The sequence below is a fragment of the Littorina saxatilis genome, linkage group LG10 (assembly GCF_037325665.1).
Source record: "Littorina saxatilis isolate snail1 linkage group LG10, US_GU_Lsax_2.0, whole genome shotgun sequence".
In the NCBI taxonomy this organism is placed as follows: domain Eukaryota; kingdom Metazoa; phylum Mollusca; class Gastropoda; order Littorinimorpha; family Littorinidae; genus Littorina; species Littorina saxatilis.
The window spans coordinates 26,377,780-26,394,403 of NC_090254.1; the positions used below are offsets into that span (position 1 = coordinate 26,377,780).

The window sequence follows — 16,624 nt, forward strand, 5'->3', positions numbered from 1 at the left end:
AAACAATATAATCGCACAAAATATAACGTTATGGGGCCTGTGACACGCCTATTTGCGGCGTCAGAACGTCTGTCAGTCACTCGCGCCGGCGTTTGCCGGCGGCGGGGTCAATAATATTCAACCGTGTCAAGTTCACTGAGATATGATAACGACACGACCGATCGATAGACTTTTGTGACATGGAAACAGGAGCAGGAGCATTTCTTTTCTGGAACTGACTTTCTCCAACCGCTTGTTTTGGAGCCTTCCTCTTTTCAGTCGCTGAGCGTAGCAGACGACACTTCTAACAAAACAATAACACCCGCACGTGCTCGCAGACAGCGCATGCGTCGAAGGCTCACATGACTCTTCCGGATTTTGTATCAAGCGATAAGGTGGGGACAGAAACTGACTGTGCAGTGTGCTGTTGGTGCATAATCAGCCGTAAGTCAGATGGGTTCAGAGTCCCGTGGTGTGTTCAGCCGCCCCGGACATCGAGAAATGTCGAATCCCAACGAAAGGACGCCGCTTTTGCATTCGCCGGAGAGCGAGAGCTCTGACAATTCTGCCAGTCGCCCTGTGTCGGGACCATGGCGGGCGAAACGGATTGTGTTTTGTTTGGACGACAGTTCGGCATCGAACGACAACAGAACTTCTCAGCGGTTCATGAGACTGCCGCGAAGTTTGAGCCACGCTTCCTTCGACACGCTCGATGGTACAGACGCCGGTAACACAAACAATGGAGGCCAGGGGGATGGCGGTGCTCGGAATGACGATGATGGTAGTGTCGACCCAACTATAGTGCCGAGCAGACGAACTTTGAATACGTTCCTCGGAGTGTTTTGCCCCGTCGCGCTTTCCATGTACAGCACCCTGCTGTATTTGCGTGGAGGTAGGAAGTTTTAAGGAGGAAATGAGGTGGGGCTGTCATGTGTTTTCTGATGTGTCACTTACTGGGGGGTAAGCCGGTGTGACGTTTTCATCTTTCGCCGTGTTGATAGTTCGCTTCTCGGCCTCGTTGATCTAGTATAAACTCTACACTGAACAAAAAAAAACACCCTTCAATAGTACTGACGAGCGACCTTGTGTACCTTACATTCATGGGGCCAAATTTGTCCAACTAATTTGTTTTATTTAACTTAGAAATTTGATTCATCCTAAAATGTTTTCCTTCTTACTCAAGGGACGTAACCACTCACTGACGATTTTGGGGGTGAAATCTATTAAATTTTACCACCAATTTTCTTCACATGCAAGAAACTGACATGCTTTTCGTCCATAAATAATTTCACTTCTTAATTTTACCAGGAAACAACATTTCAGTCTTGAGTATATATATATGTCGAGGGGGAATGTACACAGGCGAAAGATGAAATCGTGACAACGGTAGTGACAGTACTGATTGACACACTACTGGAGTTCGTTTAACTTTGACCTACATTCCCCGCACACACCTCCACCCCCTTGCTAACTTGTTCTTGTGTGTGTGCGTGGCTTGTTTAAAGGCCCGGCAGGAGTATATAAGGAGCCTGACCTTCTGCGTTGGCAAATCATTTCAAACCTCTTGCAGGCAACGGACAAATACTGCTCCTACATTTTCTTTAATATCTCAGTTAAGCATGAGTTACGGTGTCAGATTTTTTGTTCACACAGCTGGTTTTCACACATTTACCGCCCTATGCACTTAGATAAGGTTAATTCTCCATAATAAAGAAGATATTTGTAAACAAACATTTCAATGGGGATCTTGTTCAAAGAAAAGGGCGGAGTCAACACTCTCCAACGTCACAGATTTACACCATGCGTTCCAAAAATAGCAAAACACGTGGCATGCGGCAATTTGGTTCCAGAACATGCTGTCTCAGGTGCATGTGTATTTGTTACATCGGATATGAAGAAAGAAATGCAACTAACCTTTACCACCAGTTGTGGCCTTGATAGGGTATTCCTGTGGGGTTGGGATAAAGCTCTCTCACTAATTTGAGCACACAGTCGGGCATCATAAATTTTCTCGGTTAATGTTTACCCGTGTTGGATTGTCTTGATGTAAGGAAGACGTCTTTTTCGCCAAGTACAATGCACAATTCCAAGCACCGCGTCGGTCTAGCATGGACCAATACTTCTTGTAGAGTACTTTTCTAACGCCGGAATTCCTGCGGTGTGGCAATTGGCCTGTACCTAGCCACCTCTGGCGATGCCGGATTTGTCACACAAGGGCTGCAAAAACAAAAGGCACACTGGCCTACCCCAGAGGAGAGCACTGTACTAGGACCCGTGTCTCCGCTTTCACAATTGCCTCCAGGATCAGATAACCAGGTCTGCACCCTAACGGTACTACACACACGAGAGACAGCCTAGCGCCTCTGTATCGAGGTCACACGATGATGGCCCAGCACCTCTTGGTACACAAGTCGAATCTTTTATTACACACCTTCGAGTTTCAAATGGCCACTGATTCTCAGTAAATAGTCTCCTTATTGCGTTCTCCTGGTCACTTAAAAGTTGAGAAGTGTTAAATCAAATTTCGCCATTTATTTCCACAGACAGAAAGAGATGTCAGTGCAATACAGCTTACAGACCGCAGCCTGGCCCTTACTAAGTTACTATCACCATCGGATGTTGGAATGTGAAACACTCAGGTTTTCCCGCCATCTGTCGACAACACTGATTGTGTTAGAGGCTCTCGCTGGGTGGAATAACAGACCGTGTTCCAAAGTATGCGTATACACTACGCAGATTATCACCGTTGACTTCGTCTACATGGTCCCGCTAACTATAATTACTGTCCCTGAAAGTGCCTCACAGGATGGGCAAGTTTACTTTCAAAACAGAAAGGGGTAATCTAAACTCGGTTTGTTCTAAGTGGACATGGGAAACAAAGGGACTCGGATCTTGGGTCGCCCCTGGCAACACAAATGGAAGAATCCAGGATATGCAAATGGTCTTCTGCAGTTTATTCCAAGGTGGTAGGGGGTTGAAAGGGGGAACGAACGGGAGGGGGGAGGGCGGAGGGGACAGTGGTCGGTGGAGCTACTATACTAAGACTGCAGCAATGTAGACTGGTGATGTGAAATCATCACCCACACATTTCGAGGTACCCTCCCCCCTCACCATTCGGTTCACAAGCCTGTTTTTGTCCTTGGTCAGTTTGAAAATGATTGGTTTGTTCAAGTATTCCGCCAAAAAAATGCGCCAAGATTTCCCTCCTCATTTTAGTGGTGTTTGACGCTTGCCCCACTCACTTAGTCAGAGTCTGATGCAAAAATTGACTCCAGAATTCTGTTCATTGACGTTGTGACGTACTAAACTTGTTTATTGTTCTCGGTTTTGGCTGATTCTGTGTTGTTTTTCTGTTAATATCAGCGAAAGTACCATCATAGCGGTGACTGAGTTACAGCAACCAAGACTAAGTTTCATTTTGTCCGTTTGACTAGCCTGACATCTACAGCCTTGACATTGTTATTCTGTTTCTCTCTGTGTGACTGATTTTTTTGACACAAAGGTTCTCTGTGTGAAAGTTCAATTGTATTGTAAATATAAACAAAATACGCAATCAATATGCAAGATATCACAAATGTTCAGAAACGAAAATATGTGAAAAACTCTGAAGAAGCTGAAAAGAAGAAATGCTGCTCGCACAGACAGAAAGCCAGATGGTAAAATTCAGTTTAGCGGTGAGAGAGAGGAAATTAATCTTATTTACGCCCAAGTTCAAAAGGTTAAAACATTTTTGGGAGAAGGAAATCCAAACAAAGAGCTTGTGGACACTATCTTGTGCTTTTTTTTATTGACAAAAACATTGAAGCTGATTTATTAGAGCGCCCTGGTGCCCCCGCGTCCCCAGTGCACTTTGGCCTGTTCGTGTTTACATCGCGTGCCACGCGTTGTGCTATTTTTGCTAAGCCCCGCCCCTTTTTCTGTTGCATTATGGGAGAGGCCGGATCGGCCGTGACGTGTTTAACCCAGGCTCTACTGCTGCATGTCCTAATTTGCTCTCTTTGTTTGTCTTTCCTCTCACCGGTCAATGTTTCTTGTATCAAGGTACAAACTACAAGTTACAACCCTATACTTGTGCTTAAGCTGAGGATAATAGCAGGTCGTTTAAAGTACCAGTTTTGTATATATAACAATATCAAAGAAAAGCCAAACAAAGAATTTCAGGTGGCCGCCCACATTTTTTTTCCTGTTGCCAGGCCTTCCTGAACCCCCCCCCCCCCCCCCCCCCCCCCCCCGCGGGTTAGGGGGAGTCCCATATTGGTTGGGACGAGAAAGAATTTACCCCATGCTCCCCAGCATGTCGTAAGAGGCGACTAACGGATTCTGTTTCTCCTTTTACCCTTGTTAAGTGTTTCTTGTATAGAATATAGTCAATTTTTGTAAAGATTTTAGTCAAGCAGTATGTAAGAAATGTTAAGTCCTTTGTACTGGAAACTTGCATTCTCCCAGTAAGGTAATATATTGTACTACGTTGCAAGCCCCTGGAGCAAATTTTTGATTAGTGCTTTTGTGAACAAGAAACAATTGACAAATCTTCCCCCGTCGCGATTGAAAACGACGTTAAAGTTAGGCCAAAAAAAAAAAATTGTCTGTTTAGGGTAACCCGACCGACCCTATCGATTTGGCGCCGACCCAAAAACCTTTTTTTGATTTCAAAAAAAAAAAGAGGTAAAAAGAGGTAAAAATGCTAAAAAGAGACATTTGGCGTTTCTTTCTCTCTGTTTTATTTATACGTTAGTTTTGAAACATGTATTCATCAAATATAAGAAGTGAATGTTCAGCCAACATAGCATTTACACAACAAAAAAAACAAAAACAAAAACAAAAAACCTACCTACCTACCGACCCTACTTTTTTTGGTCATGTTACCCTTTACAGACATTTTTTTTGTTGGCCTTATAGAAAGAAAGAAAGGCCTTCCTCAGGGGCATGTAATTCTGCGACATATATGCATCAATTACTATAATACTAAGCAACACTTAGTTAAAATATTTTATATATAATATATATATATCATGAATGTTAACAAAAAAATTGACATTGTATTTATAACCTGTTTTTGCATGATACTGTTGAACTTGGAACACTTGTTTTCCATGCTTTTCCATGGAACTCAATTGTTAGTGTTTAAATGGAAACAAGGGAAAGCAACTCTTCCGCAACCCATAAAAACTTGAGAATATCATCTATTGCAGGGCTAATGTGCTACCATGTACATTAGCCAGTTTTACGATGAATTGATTGTTACAAAACACATTAACACACAAACAGTGTATGGTGAAGAAAGACAGAAAAAACTTTCATCACACAAACACACATCAGTTAAACACACACATGCATGCTCACACACCTGGACTGTGTTCCATTTGAGACATTGACTAAAAATGGAGTTGCATGCTAATAACTATAAGTTCTTTTTCCTGCATATATTCCACATAAATTATTATTTAGAACGCATACATCTACTCTAAATCTGAATGGTATGTAATTGTAAACAAATTATGTAGTGACACACACTAATATCACAGTCAGCATTATCAAGAGAGACTTGATCCGTGATTAAGATGCTTATAAATGTCAGTCTTCGTAGGACTGATCAAGTATCCTATTTAACACATGATGTGACAATACCTGCTATTCAGACTTGGTCGTGTGACAGACGTTTTCTTCCACACGAAATTTGACGGCTTCGTTAGACATCAACTAATTGAGTGTGGAAGAAAACTCCGTCACACGACCAAGTCGGAATAGCATTTATGTCTCACAGCTTCAACAGAGGAGAGAACAAACACGTTTTGCGTACTCAAGCTTGACAAACCTAAACACAGGGGGCAGCCATTGTGGAGAGATCTACTTTTTGACGGAAGTTTGTTTGTTTCGTACGTTCATGGGCTGAAACTCCCACGGCTTTTACGTGCATGCATGACCGTTTTTACCCCGCCATTTAGGCAGCCATACGCCGCTTTCGGAGGAAGCATGCTGGATATTTTCGTGTTTCTATAACCCACCGAACTCTGACATGGATTACAGGATCTTTTTCGTGCGCACTTGGTCTTGTGCTTGCGTGTACACACGGGGGTGTTCGGACACCAAGGAGAGTCTGCACACAAAGTTGACTCTGAGAAATAAATCTCTCGCCGAACGTGGGGACGAACTCACGCTGACTGCGGCCAACTGGATACAAATCCAGCGCGCTACCGACTGAGCTACATCCCTGCCCCCTTTGACGGAAGTGAACGAACAACTACGAATGACGTCTCGGTATATGTGAATGACGTCACAGTCTGTATCTTTTGAAGCATCGCATTCTTCATGACGTCTTTCTGTGTCTGCATTTGCGAATTGTTTGTTCTTTTCGGGGTCTTTGTCATCTATGTTCAGAACTCTATCCTTCTAGTTTCAGACTAACAGGCCTCCTGAGCGAGCCGCTTTCCAAGGGCAGCTAAATTTGCGTATGGAAACAGCACTGTCGTATGGGATGCCGTTCTCAGTATTCTCAGCGTTGAAGAATTTGTAAAGAGAAGAAACGATAACAGCAGGAGAAATAAAAGTCGTGTGTGCATTTTGGGGCTTTTGGAGGGACGGTTTCGAGTTTGAATCCGTTCTTGCACATGCTCCAAAGCGTGTAACATACAATCTTGCACATGTTTGCTTTAGTAGTGGCAAAGAAGGAAAGCGTGTGACATATGAACCTATTAGCGTTATGCAGTACAAGTACAACTGTAACACTATCTCTTTAATTTAAGTTACACACGTGCAGTGTAGCTCAGTTTGACCTGGATTGAAAATACATGTATGTATAGGTGGAACTGCTCTGGCTTTGTCCGCTCAGTAAAGAACATTAATGGCTATGTATGTCAAAATAATTGGACTGTGGACCGGCTAGTGGTCATACCCTGATGTGTCAGATTGAAAAAAAAGTATGCGTCAATAATAAAAATAAATAATCAAAGACTGGGTCCTCGGAACAACACTCCACATGCATAACATGAGAAGTTAACAAAGTCTGTTTGCACGTGTGTGGTTGTCTGTGTATGAATCATTAACTTGTTAGTTTGTCACATGATGTGTTAATGAATTCTGTCAATGTTATGACAGCTGATTTTGATCAATAGTAATAGTATTGATCTTTAACTTAGTTTAAGATAATCAGCTTCCCATAACAAATATAACACTGTTCTGCTCTGTTTGCTTGTGATTAATCTTGATGCTTTCTGAAAACAACAAACACAATTGGTACATGAATACAAACAGACTAATAGAAAATTAGAAAAGTATGTGACACTGAGTTGACAGATGGCCTTATAGGCTGAAAAATATGTGGTACATGTATGAACACAGAACAGAATTTTACACATACACACAAACAGACAGAAGCTGCCCTGAACTGTGAGTTAACTGTCTTCTTCTTCAGCGTTCAGAGGTTGTGTCGAATTAACTGTCATTTATGTACTTCACTAGCAGTAGAAGTTTCACAGTCAGAATCGTTACCGGCAGCGCTTCTTTGGAAAAAAAATGAAATTGTAACAGAACTATTTCTAAATTCTATGTAGTTATTCAATAATGAGTCGTTTTCAAACGGAGCAGGTTATTTTCTTTGTTTGGAACAACGGTCTTATTCTTTGTATCATATGATGACATATATACTATATATATGCACATAATGATAAAATGATGTATTTTCAGGCAGTTGAATGTTCAAAATATTGAGTTACATCTCTTGAAATAAGAGTGATGCTTATGAATATTTGTTATGTTATAGACATTTGTTTAGGAAAAGTGAAGAGAGCAGGGGTGTGCAAATCCACTAACCCGTGACCCGGGGGGAGTTAAAAATTGGCCGGGTTAGCTGAGGTCTTTGAGTAGCATTCCCGTGGGTTAGCTGAAAATTTCACAAACAAAACTCAAGATGGAGCTTCAAATGCCAACTCCTTACTAAAATGAATGGCCAAAATACATTTACCCTTGTTTTTCATAATGAAAACAAAGCCCAAACCGAAGCCCAAACAGTAAGTACTGTTTCTAAGGCGCTTTTTCTGAAGTATTGATCGTGTTCGAAAATGTTGTCTGCTTCAACGATGTGAGTTACATCCCTTAGTTTAGTTTTACATTTTGACCAACGAGAAAGCGCTCCCTAATTTGTTTCGGGCCACTAAAAAACAACCATGACGTTGTTTATAATCCAATGTTTCTGTGTGTGAAACTTCAAAGACAAAATAAGAAAAGTTGGAGTGGGTTACCTATTTTTTTCCCGGGTGAGCTGGAAATGAGATTCTACTAACCCGTGGGTGAGTTGTTTATTTTTAAATTTGCACACCCCTGAGAGAGCTAACACAAACATGGGCATTAGCATTGCAATGAGCAGTACATGTACCATAATACAGAAAGCATGAAAACAAAACGCAACTTAATGTGAAAAACTACATTAATACAATCGCAATGCAACATACCTTATTGATACAAAATTAACGATGAAGACAATGTTTAACCTGTATGGTTATATCTTGCTCTCATGCATGCCACCTCTAGGACAGTATCAGTTAGTGATAATCTTATCTGAGCTTTGCCTCTTCAAGACAGACAGAAAGTTTCTCTGTGTATGTTTCTAGATAAATCTGGAATCTTATCAGCCACTTGCACTCTCGCTGACTGCACTTGTTTGACTTCAGATAACAATATGAGCTTTTTCTTTCTTCTTCATCTACGTTCATGGGCTGAAACTCCCACATTCACTCATGTTTTTACACGAGTATGTTTTTACGTGTATGACAATTTTTACCCCGCCATTCAGGCAGCCATACACCAGTTTCAGGGGGAAGCATGCTGGGTATTTTTGTGTTTCTATAACTGACCAAACTCTGACATGCATTACAGGATCTTTTCCTTGAGCACTTCAGCAGGTCTGCGCATAAGTTTACCTGGGAGATCAGAAAAATCTCTACCCTTAACCCCCTTTGCATTTTATGAATGTATACTTGTCAATATAGTGTGACCTCTGTGTGTTTCAGGTTTTGTGGTCGGCCAAGCTGGTTTGCTGGAGGGGTTGGCTCAGCTGATCCTTGCGTACATCATCCTGGAGTTGACGGTGCTGTCAATCAACGCCATCTCCACCAATGGGGCTGTAGAAGGAGGCGGTGCCTATTGTATCCTTGCTTTCAGCAAAATAACACCTCGTTATTGTGCTATTTAGTGTTGCGTGTGTTTTTATGTGTCCCACTTGCATGTAAAACTATGTTTAGATATATATTCTTCTTACTCCTATTTTTCTATTTCTTCCTCTTATTCTTTGCGTTCTTTCTTCAACAATACTCTGAACCCTGTTTCTTAGTCGGGAGAATGCTAGGTTTGGGCAAGTAAAGCTGGGTTAAAGAGCATTTCTTCGGAACTACTCACTGCGAGGAAAGCTAGGATTTGACAAGAGTAGGCAAGCATCTCTCTGGAGGTGCTAGTTGCACAAGAAAACATGGCGACTGCACAGCTGACGATATTGATCCTGTCGCCTGTGCACAAAAAACTGCTGACTTGTCACTTCTCTTTTGGTGTCGACCAACCGTATTTTTATGCCCGCTAACACAAAATCGTTTCATATAATTTATATACGGGTACTCTATTTTTCTCACCAAGTAAGCAACTATAGTCACAAGCATTTCTTGCATGTAAGAAACGTGTGTGGGTATGCTATAATGTATATTTTTAAATTGTGTGTATTCATTTGTGTACTCTCCAACTTAGAGTAAGGGATGGGTGTGAAGAAAGCACCTTGTACTTATTCTCACAACGGGAAAAAAAAAGGCTTGACGGGTCCTGACTTCTAAATCAAAAATGCCATTTATTTTTCTTGACCTTTCCGCTCAGACATGATCAGTCGTGCCCTGGGTCCAGAGTTTGGTGGCAGTATAGGATTTCTATTCTACGTAGCCAACATCCTAGCCTGTGGTCTTTATGTCGCTGGATTTGTGGAGGGTGTGCTACTCAACTTTGGTGAAGGAGGTGAGTAAAAATATTTGTGCAATTTTAACTTAAAGCTCAGTAAGCTAAAGAACAATAAAAGTTAGTTTATGGAACGTTTAATTATTGACGAAACAAACATTTGGTGGCACCACAGTGACCTTGACCGATTGATCTTTGAATTTGACAAACAAATAATATGTATGTTTCGGATTTCAATGAAAGCCAATTTCGAAACATGAACACATGCCTGTGAAAACTTTAAGATGACAAGGTTAATTCTTTGTTGCCATGCATTGATGCTGACAGTTACAGAGCCAGCAAGTGCAAGTATCTCTTGCGAACAAATGCGTTTATCATATTCATTGAAGGATTTTAAATCTTATTTGGATATAATTAACGTTATTAACATGCTGAACGTGTATTGTATGTGTACCTTGAATTTCAGGAGTTTTCTATCCTACATTTTTGTATTATACATGTGTACATCAATTATCACACGTAGAATGGGGGGGGGTGTTTTTTAATGTTGTCTTGTATTTGAATTTAGACTGATGTGATGGTTCAATTAAATTATAAAAGAAAAATGGTATTCTACAAGAAAATCCTTTGATGTCAATTTTCTGGTTTACATAAAGATACATAGCATCACATCCCATCACTCGGGGAACAAACATTCCTCTTCTTGATTTCAGTTTGGATGTTTGATTTCACAAGTAAAGTTACACAACTTGCGTTTTGTTCACAGGGTCGTTCATGAAGGATGGCGAAGGCTTACCTGTGGACTCACAATGGTGGAAGTACCTGTACTCTACGATTGTTCTCTTCTGCTGTCTCATAATCTGCATCATTGGAGGCGCCATGTTCGCCAGAACTTCCGCCCTGATTTTGTTGGTCAGTTTTTGTGTGTGTTTCCCTTCATATGATAATAATGAACACTTATATAGCACGGACCACAGAACATTTTTGTGCTCTCCGCGCTTCATAATATCAAACTACGAGTAACAATACACAAAATAATCACATGATAACAATACACAAAATAAGCACATGATAACATCTTCTATGTAAATCACTGGGAATAAAAAAATAAATAAGATAACAACACAACATCTAAGTTAATTAAAGGCATACAATACAAATAATGAAAATGATGAAGAATAGTTAACTCTTACCAGTTCGGGGGTTTTAGGGCATATTTTACAGTGCTGTTGGTGCCTACTTGCCGAGTGGCTATCTGGGGTCATATTCTAAATGAAATATAGAAAGTTATATATCAAATGAAAGGAAAATGAATAAGCTTTTCATATTTGCAAAGAGAATTGTGCTATCTTTAAAGGTAAAAATTTTATGGGGGTGACAACATGATTTTTGTTGAAATTTGTACGCCCATTTTTTGGAACACGTGACAAACACAAAGAAGAAATTTTTTTTGTGTTCAGTTTATTTTAGATATGCTGCTAACTAGTCTGTTTGGGCATTCATTTTACATAACATAGCAAAGTTTTATAGAGTTTTGCTGATAAACAAAAAAGTTATTGTCACCTGAATACCCCCACCCAAATTTCAAAGTTGGACGTTTCATGCCTAAGGCCCCCCCCAACAAAATATTCTGTTTACGGTATCCTGACTGACCCTATTTTTTCGCGCGACCCTAGACTTTTGTTTGGCATTTGGTAAAAAAAAAAAAAAAAAAAAATTGAAAACAAAAAATTTCAAAACAAAAAATTTCAAAACAAAAAATTGAAAAAAAAAGAAAAAAAAGGGGGCTTTGTTTTTTGGCAAAATAACTTAAAAATATGTTTTGGGGAAATAAAAAAAAATTTAAAAAAAAAGTCCCGACCTACCGACCCTATTTTTTTGGCCTATGTTACCGTTAACAGACTTTTTTTTTGTTGGCCTAATAATGCATTTCTATAACTAACTTATAACAAAAACCCAGCTTGTTTCAGTCATAAAGTGTGTCTTAAATATGAGTTTATCCACTGTCCGACCCATCCAATGTAAAAAAAAAAAAAAAAAAAAAAATTATAATTAGATAATTGGTCAGTGGAAAACTACAGGGGGGGGGCATCGTAAGCTTGCTTACGATGGGCAAGGGAGCGAACTGGTAAGAGTTTTAAGCCTGTTGTCAATTTAGAGATAAAAACAACAGACATCAGTGCCCACTGTTGCCTGTGACCGTACAAGCAACACGTACGTGCTGCACTAGTACACACCAAGCCGATGTTGAGGTAGAAGCACCGAGATTAGCTGGAGCATCGTGAAACCAAAAGAAAAATAGAACCACAGCCTGTTCCTTTAATGCACTGCGCATTCCTGTCTTGAAAGCTTGGTCCTAAGATTCATAATCAGATGGACTTATAACGTTCCAAAGTCAAGAATCAAAATACAACTTGATTCATAATTTCTGTGATGTTATTTCAGATTGTGGTGATGTGTACACTATCGTTTCTGTGATGTTATTTCAGGTTGTGGTGATATGTACGCTATCAGTGTTCATCAGTGTATTCATCAAGAACAAAACATTGCTGATCAGCATTCCGACAAGCAACAGCATTGTCTACCAAAATGCCAGTTCCAACGTAACCATGTACGCCAACTACACTGGACTGAGTGTCAAGACGTTCAAGGAAAATCTGTATGGTGAGTTACTTGTCTGTCTTCATAGGTTGCTGATGCTCAGAGAAAAATCTCACTCTTCTACACAAGTAATAACGATAATACAGTGGAACCTCCCGTAACGACCCCCTCCTTTTGCCGACCGAATTTCTCGGCACGGATGCTTTTCACACTGTAACTTAAACCTCCCAAGAACGACTCCATCCTTTTTTCCGACGACCGACCTACCAACTTAGGGTCAATAACGACTTTGACCTTTTAACCAGTGAGTGTCAAAGTTCGTAATTACGCAGCAAACGCGGAATACGCATGGCATTAGTCATGCATCAAGAGTGAGAGGTGGTAGTCTGTAGTCAGTAGTGCGTGCAAGTCCAGTGGCCCACGGCTGTCATCTTCTCATCTATTGCTGTCACAATTGAAGGACTGCCCTCAAAGTAGGGGAGGTTGGGGAGCGGTTGGGTAGGGGCAGTTAGAACGATAACTCAATAATGAATTGCTGTGTACGTATTCTGTGAGTGCGTGCTCACCAACTGAGACCTCGGGTCAGTGACCCATACTTGCCAATGAGCAAGTTTTACCTATGGGACGGTCTCCTTTGATGTCTGAGAGGAAACTCTTCCTGTCCCAGGTTACAGACACTGACCTTCTTACCCGGGGTCAATCACCGAGTTTTACCTATGAGACCGCGCGTGTGTGTGTGTGTGTGTTATGTCTGCCCGACTGTGCGCTGGTGTATGCACGTACATCATGCTTATACATATGCACATCAAATGGGAACATAAATAGGATAACGGACACAACTTTCAAGACTGAACTGTCCAACAAACAAAGTTGCCACCCCTGTGAAAAAAATCGTACCTCCCAAACTACCAATAAAGATCCCTCCTTTTTACAACCAAGTTTTCTGGAAATTTTCAAGGTCATTAGTGGGAGGTTTTACTGTAATAATGATAATGCACGATATGTATAGACCGCATGTATCCAGTGTTGACCCTGCTCAAAGCACTGTAAAGCAATCATTAGGGAAAAAACAATAACATAACATTATTTACAGTGCAATCACACACCTATCAATTAACACATTGCACTTTGATAATAGATCTGCGAACTGTTACACTTTCAGCGTAGCATGCTACCTTGCAGCAGAAATTGTTACTCCAGTTTGATATTGCTATGCTCAGAGGAACAATAAGAAGCATGCTACTGTGTCCCTATTTGCTATGAGTCCTGGTACTCATTTCTGCTTCTCACTCTGTGTCGGCAGTGAGAATATGCGTCAGAAAAGATGTCCACACTGAGAAGGTGCACTGCAAACACTCTCTAATTGATACATGTTCCTGTTGTCAAAATAAAGTTATCAAAATGAATATTCTTGTTTGAGATATATATTATAAATTAGATGAATACCCGCTTCACCGGGTACGGCTTCACCGGGAAGAAGTTGAGCCGAATACCCGGCTTTGCCGGGTGTACGCCGGCTTTGCCGGCGCACCGCACGAAGGAAGGGAGATAAACGCGCAAAACACTGGAGAAGAGTAAAAATAGTATAACGGGAATATGGATTGAGCGTTGTCGACAGTGACCTTCTAAAAATAGAAACGGGAATATGGATTGACGCCACACGAAGGAAGGAAGATAAACGCTGAAAACACTGGAGAAGATAAGGAAGAGTTACTGGGAATGGATCCAGAGAAAAACCAAAATTGGTTCAGCGCTGCGTGCTGAGAGCACGTGTTGAAATATCTCATCAAGCAGGTTGTGTCCGGGGTGTAGCTGAATATGGCCACCAAATTTGAAACAGATCCATCGAGAACCTTGGGCGTGCATCGCGGACACATACACACACACACACACACAGACACACAGATACACAGACACACACACAGACACACACACACACACACACACACAAGTCCTATATATATATACTAGAATGAATACCCGCTTCGCCGGGTAGCCGGCTTCGCCGGGAAGAAGTACTTAGAGCCGTACGCCGGCTTCGCCGGGTCCGAACAATGGACCCGCCAAGCTTAGGTCCCTCCCAGATTCGTGGAATGGGAACAGCACGAAAATGATTCAGTGGCCATAATGCCATTCCTGACCATATCGAGTCCCATCCTTGTCGACGAATGTAACCGTGTTAATCACCTTTGGAGGCGAACTCCACTCAAACAGGACTGAGCAAGTTATGGCTTCTCAAAGGAAGGCCAGTACATAAAATTACACAAAAGCCGCCAGACCACATCACAAACAGAACTGAACAATGCACAGGTGTTGCTCATATAGAGAGACACACACACACACACACAAAAACACAGAGAAGCCGTATGTATAGAGAGATAGATGACAGTGTATTTTTCGCGTGGCTGTAAATTGATTCGACCTTTGCACTTTTACAGTGAGGATAATTTACGGGTCCAATTTACGTTCTGTACACTGCGTTGACCTTCTAAAAATAGTAACAGTAACAGAACGCCGGGAATATCCGAAGACGCTCAGCGCAGTGGACAGCGCAGTGACATTCTAAAAATAGTAGTAAGCTGAGGTGGAACCAAAATAGCTGAGGTGGAACCAAAATCGGTTCCGCACTGCGCGCTGAGAGCACGTGTTGAAATATCGACCAGGTTGTGTCGTGTCCCGGGTCTACCTGAATATGCCCACCAAATTTGAAGCAGATCCATCGAGAACTTTGGCCGTGCATGGCGAATACACAAATACACAAACACACAAATACACAGACAGATACACAAACACACAGACAAACAGACACAAGTCGTATATATATATAGATGCAGCGCAGATGTGCATTGTATTTAAGACATTGCTACTCTTAAACATCATTTGCTAGACTTAAAGTTCTACATCACTAGTACTGAAGCTTCACAGGGGTTGACAGCTCTGTATAACGTAAAAAACTAAAAACATTTTAAGACGAGGCAAAGTACAGGGGACACCCTCCTGCTAAGACCCCCCAATATAAGACCTCCTCCCTTTTAAGACCTTGATTTTTCACATGTTCTGTTCATAACATCTGTGAATCACTAAATGTACCAGGGGCGGGGATGTAGCTCAGTCGGTAGCGCGCTGGATTTGTATCCAGTTGGCCGCTGTCAGCGTGAGTTCGTCCCCACGTTTGGCGAGAGATTTATTTCTCAGAGTCAACTTTGTGTGCAGACTCTCCTCGGTGTCCGAACACCCCCGTGTGTACACGCAAGCACAAGACCAAGTGCGCACGAAAAAGATCCTGTAATCCATGTCAGAGTTCGGTGGGTTATAGAAACACGAAAATGCCCAGCATGCTTTCTCCGAAAGCGGCGTATAGCTGCCTAAATGGCGGGGTAAAAACGGCCATACACGTAAAAGCCGTGGGAGTTTCAGCCCATGAACGAACAAACAAACAAACTAAATGTACCTCCATTTTAAAACTCCCTCCTATTGAGACCTGATTTTCACAGATTTTTGGAGGCCTTAAAAGGGGCCCGGGTTCCACTGTACTGAAACATTTGTGGTTGTGTTTTCAGAGGACTACACACAAGACTACACTTCCAACACCAAACTGGACTTTGCCACTGTGTTCGCCATTCTTTTCAGCAGTGTCACCGGCATTATGAACGGAGCTAATATGTCAGGTTGGTGTCAAACTTTCATGGCTTTACCGGACTCACGTTTGTTTTTAAAGATAGTGTTTCTTTTTGTGATGGTTTCTTGTTGAGTTTAAAATGATAACATGGTGTGCGTATACACTTTGTACTCCACCTATGTTGACCAAGTTTTTTTTAGCCGAGATCAGCTGTGCTGCAGCAGGTCACTCAGATTTGTAGTAACTGTTCAGAAACTGTGTATCAACACGCTGGAATGCAGGCGTCAGATCGACGTTACAGGAAGCGACTGAAGCAGTCTGAGCAGAATGCGGATAGGTGCCGAACGAGAGCAGATGCAATGTAGCGACTGTGTGTACGGATATATATCTGTACCTGGTCAGATAGAGCCATTGGAGTGTGTACGGATATATTCGTTCCTGGGAGACAATGAGTTAAGGGCAGACCGGGTAGGCAAAATGAGTTATTTTTGGTCTCAT

At 41.6% G+C, this 16,624-nt stretch overlaps 1 protein-coding gene across 3 annotated transcripts in view; it reads left to right on the forward strand.

Moving 5' to 3' along the window:
- Positions 1 to 16,624, forward strand: part of LOC138978531 (solute carrier family 12 member 9-like) — a 69,714-nt gene that overhangs the window by 22,451 nt on the left and 30,639 nt on the right. For 2 of the 3 annotated variants that reach the window (XR_011459722.1, XM_070351267.1), the window contains exons 1-6: positions 348 to 871; positions 8,985 to 9,119; positions 9,832 to 9,966; positions 10,673 to 10,818; positions 12,396 to 12,570; positions 16,068 to 16,175. Coding sequence is in view for 2 of the 3 variants with exons in the window: in XM_070351267.1 (XP_070207368.1) it covers positions 433 to 871; positions 8,985 to 9,119; positions 9,832 to 9,966; positions 10,673 to 10,818; positions 12,396 to 12,570; positions 16,068 to 16,175 (1,138 nt within the window). In the remaining variant the exon portion in view is untranslated. Of the gene's footprint in view, positions 1 to 347; positions 872 to 8,984; positions 9,120 to 9,831; positions 9,967 to 10,672; positions 10,819 to 12,395; positions 12,571 to 16,067; positions 16,176 to 16,624 lie in introns of those variants that run through there. The other variant, XM_070351268.1, reaches the window with a different exon arrangement.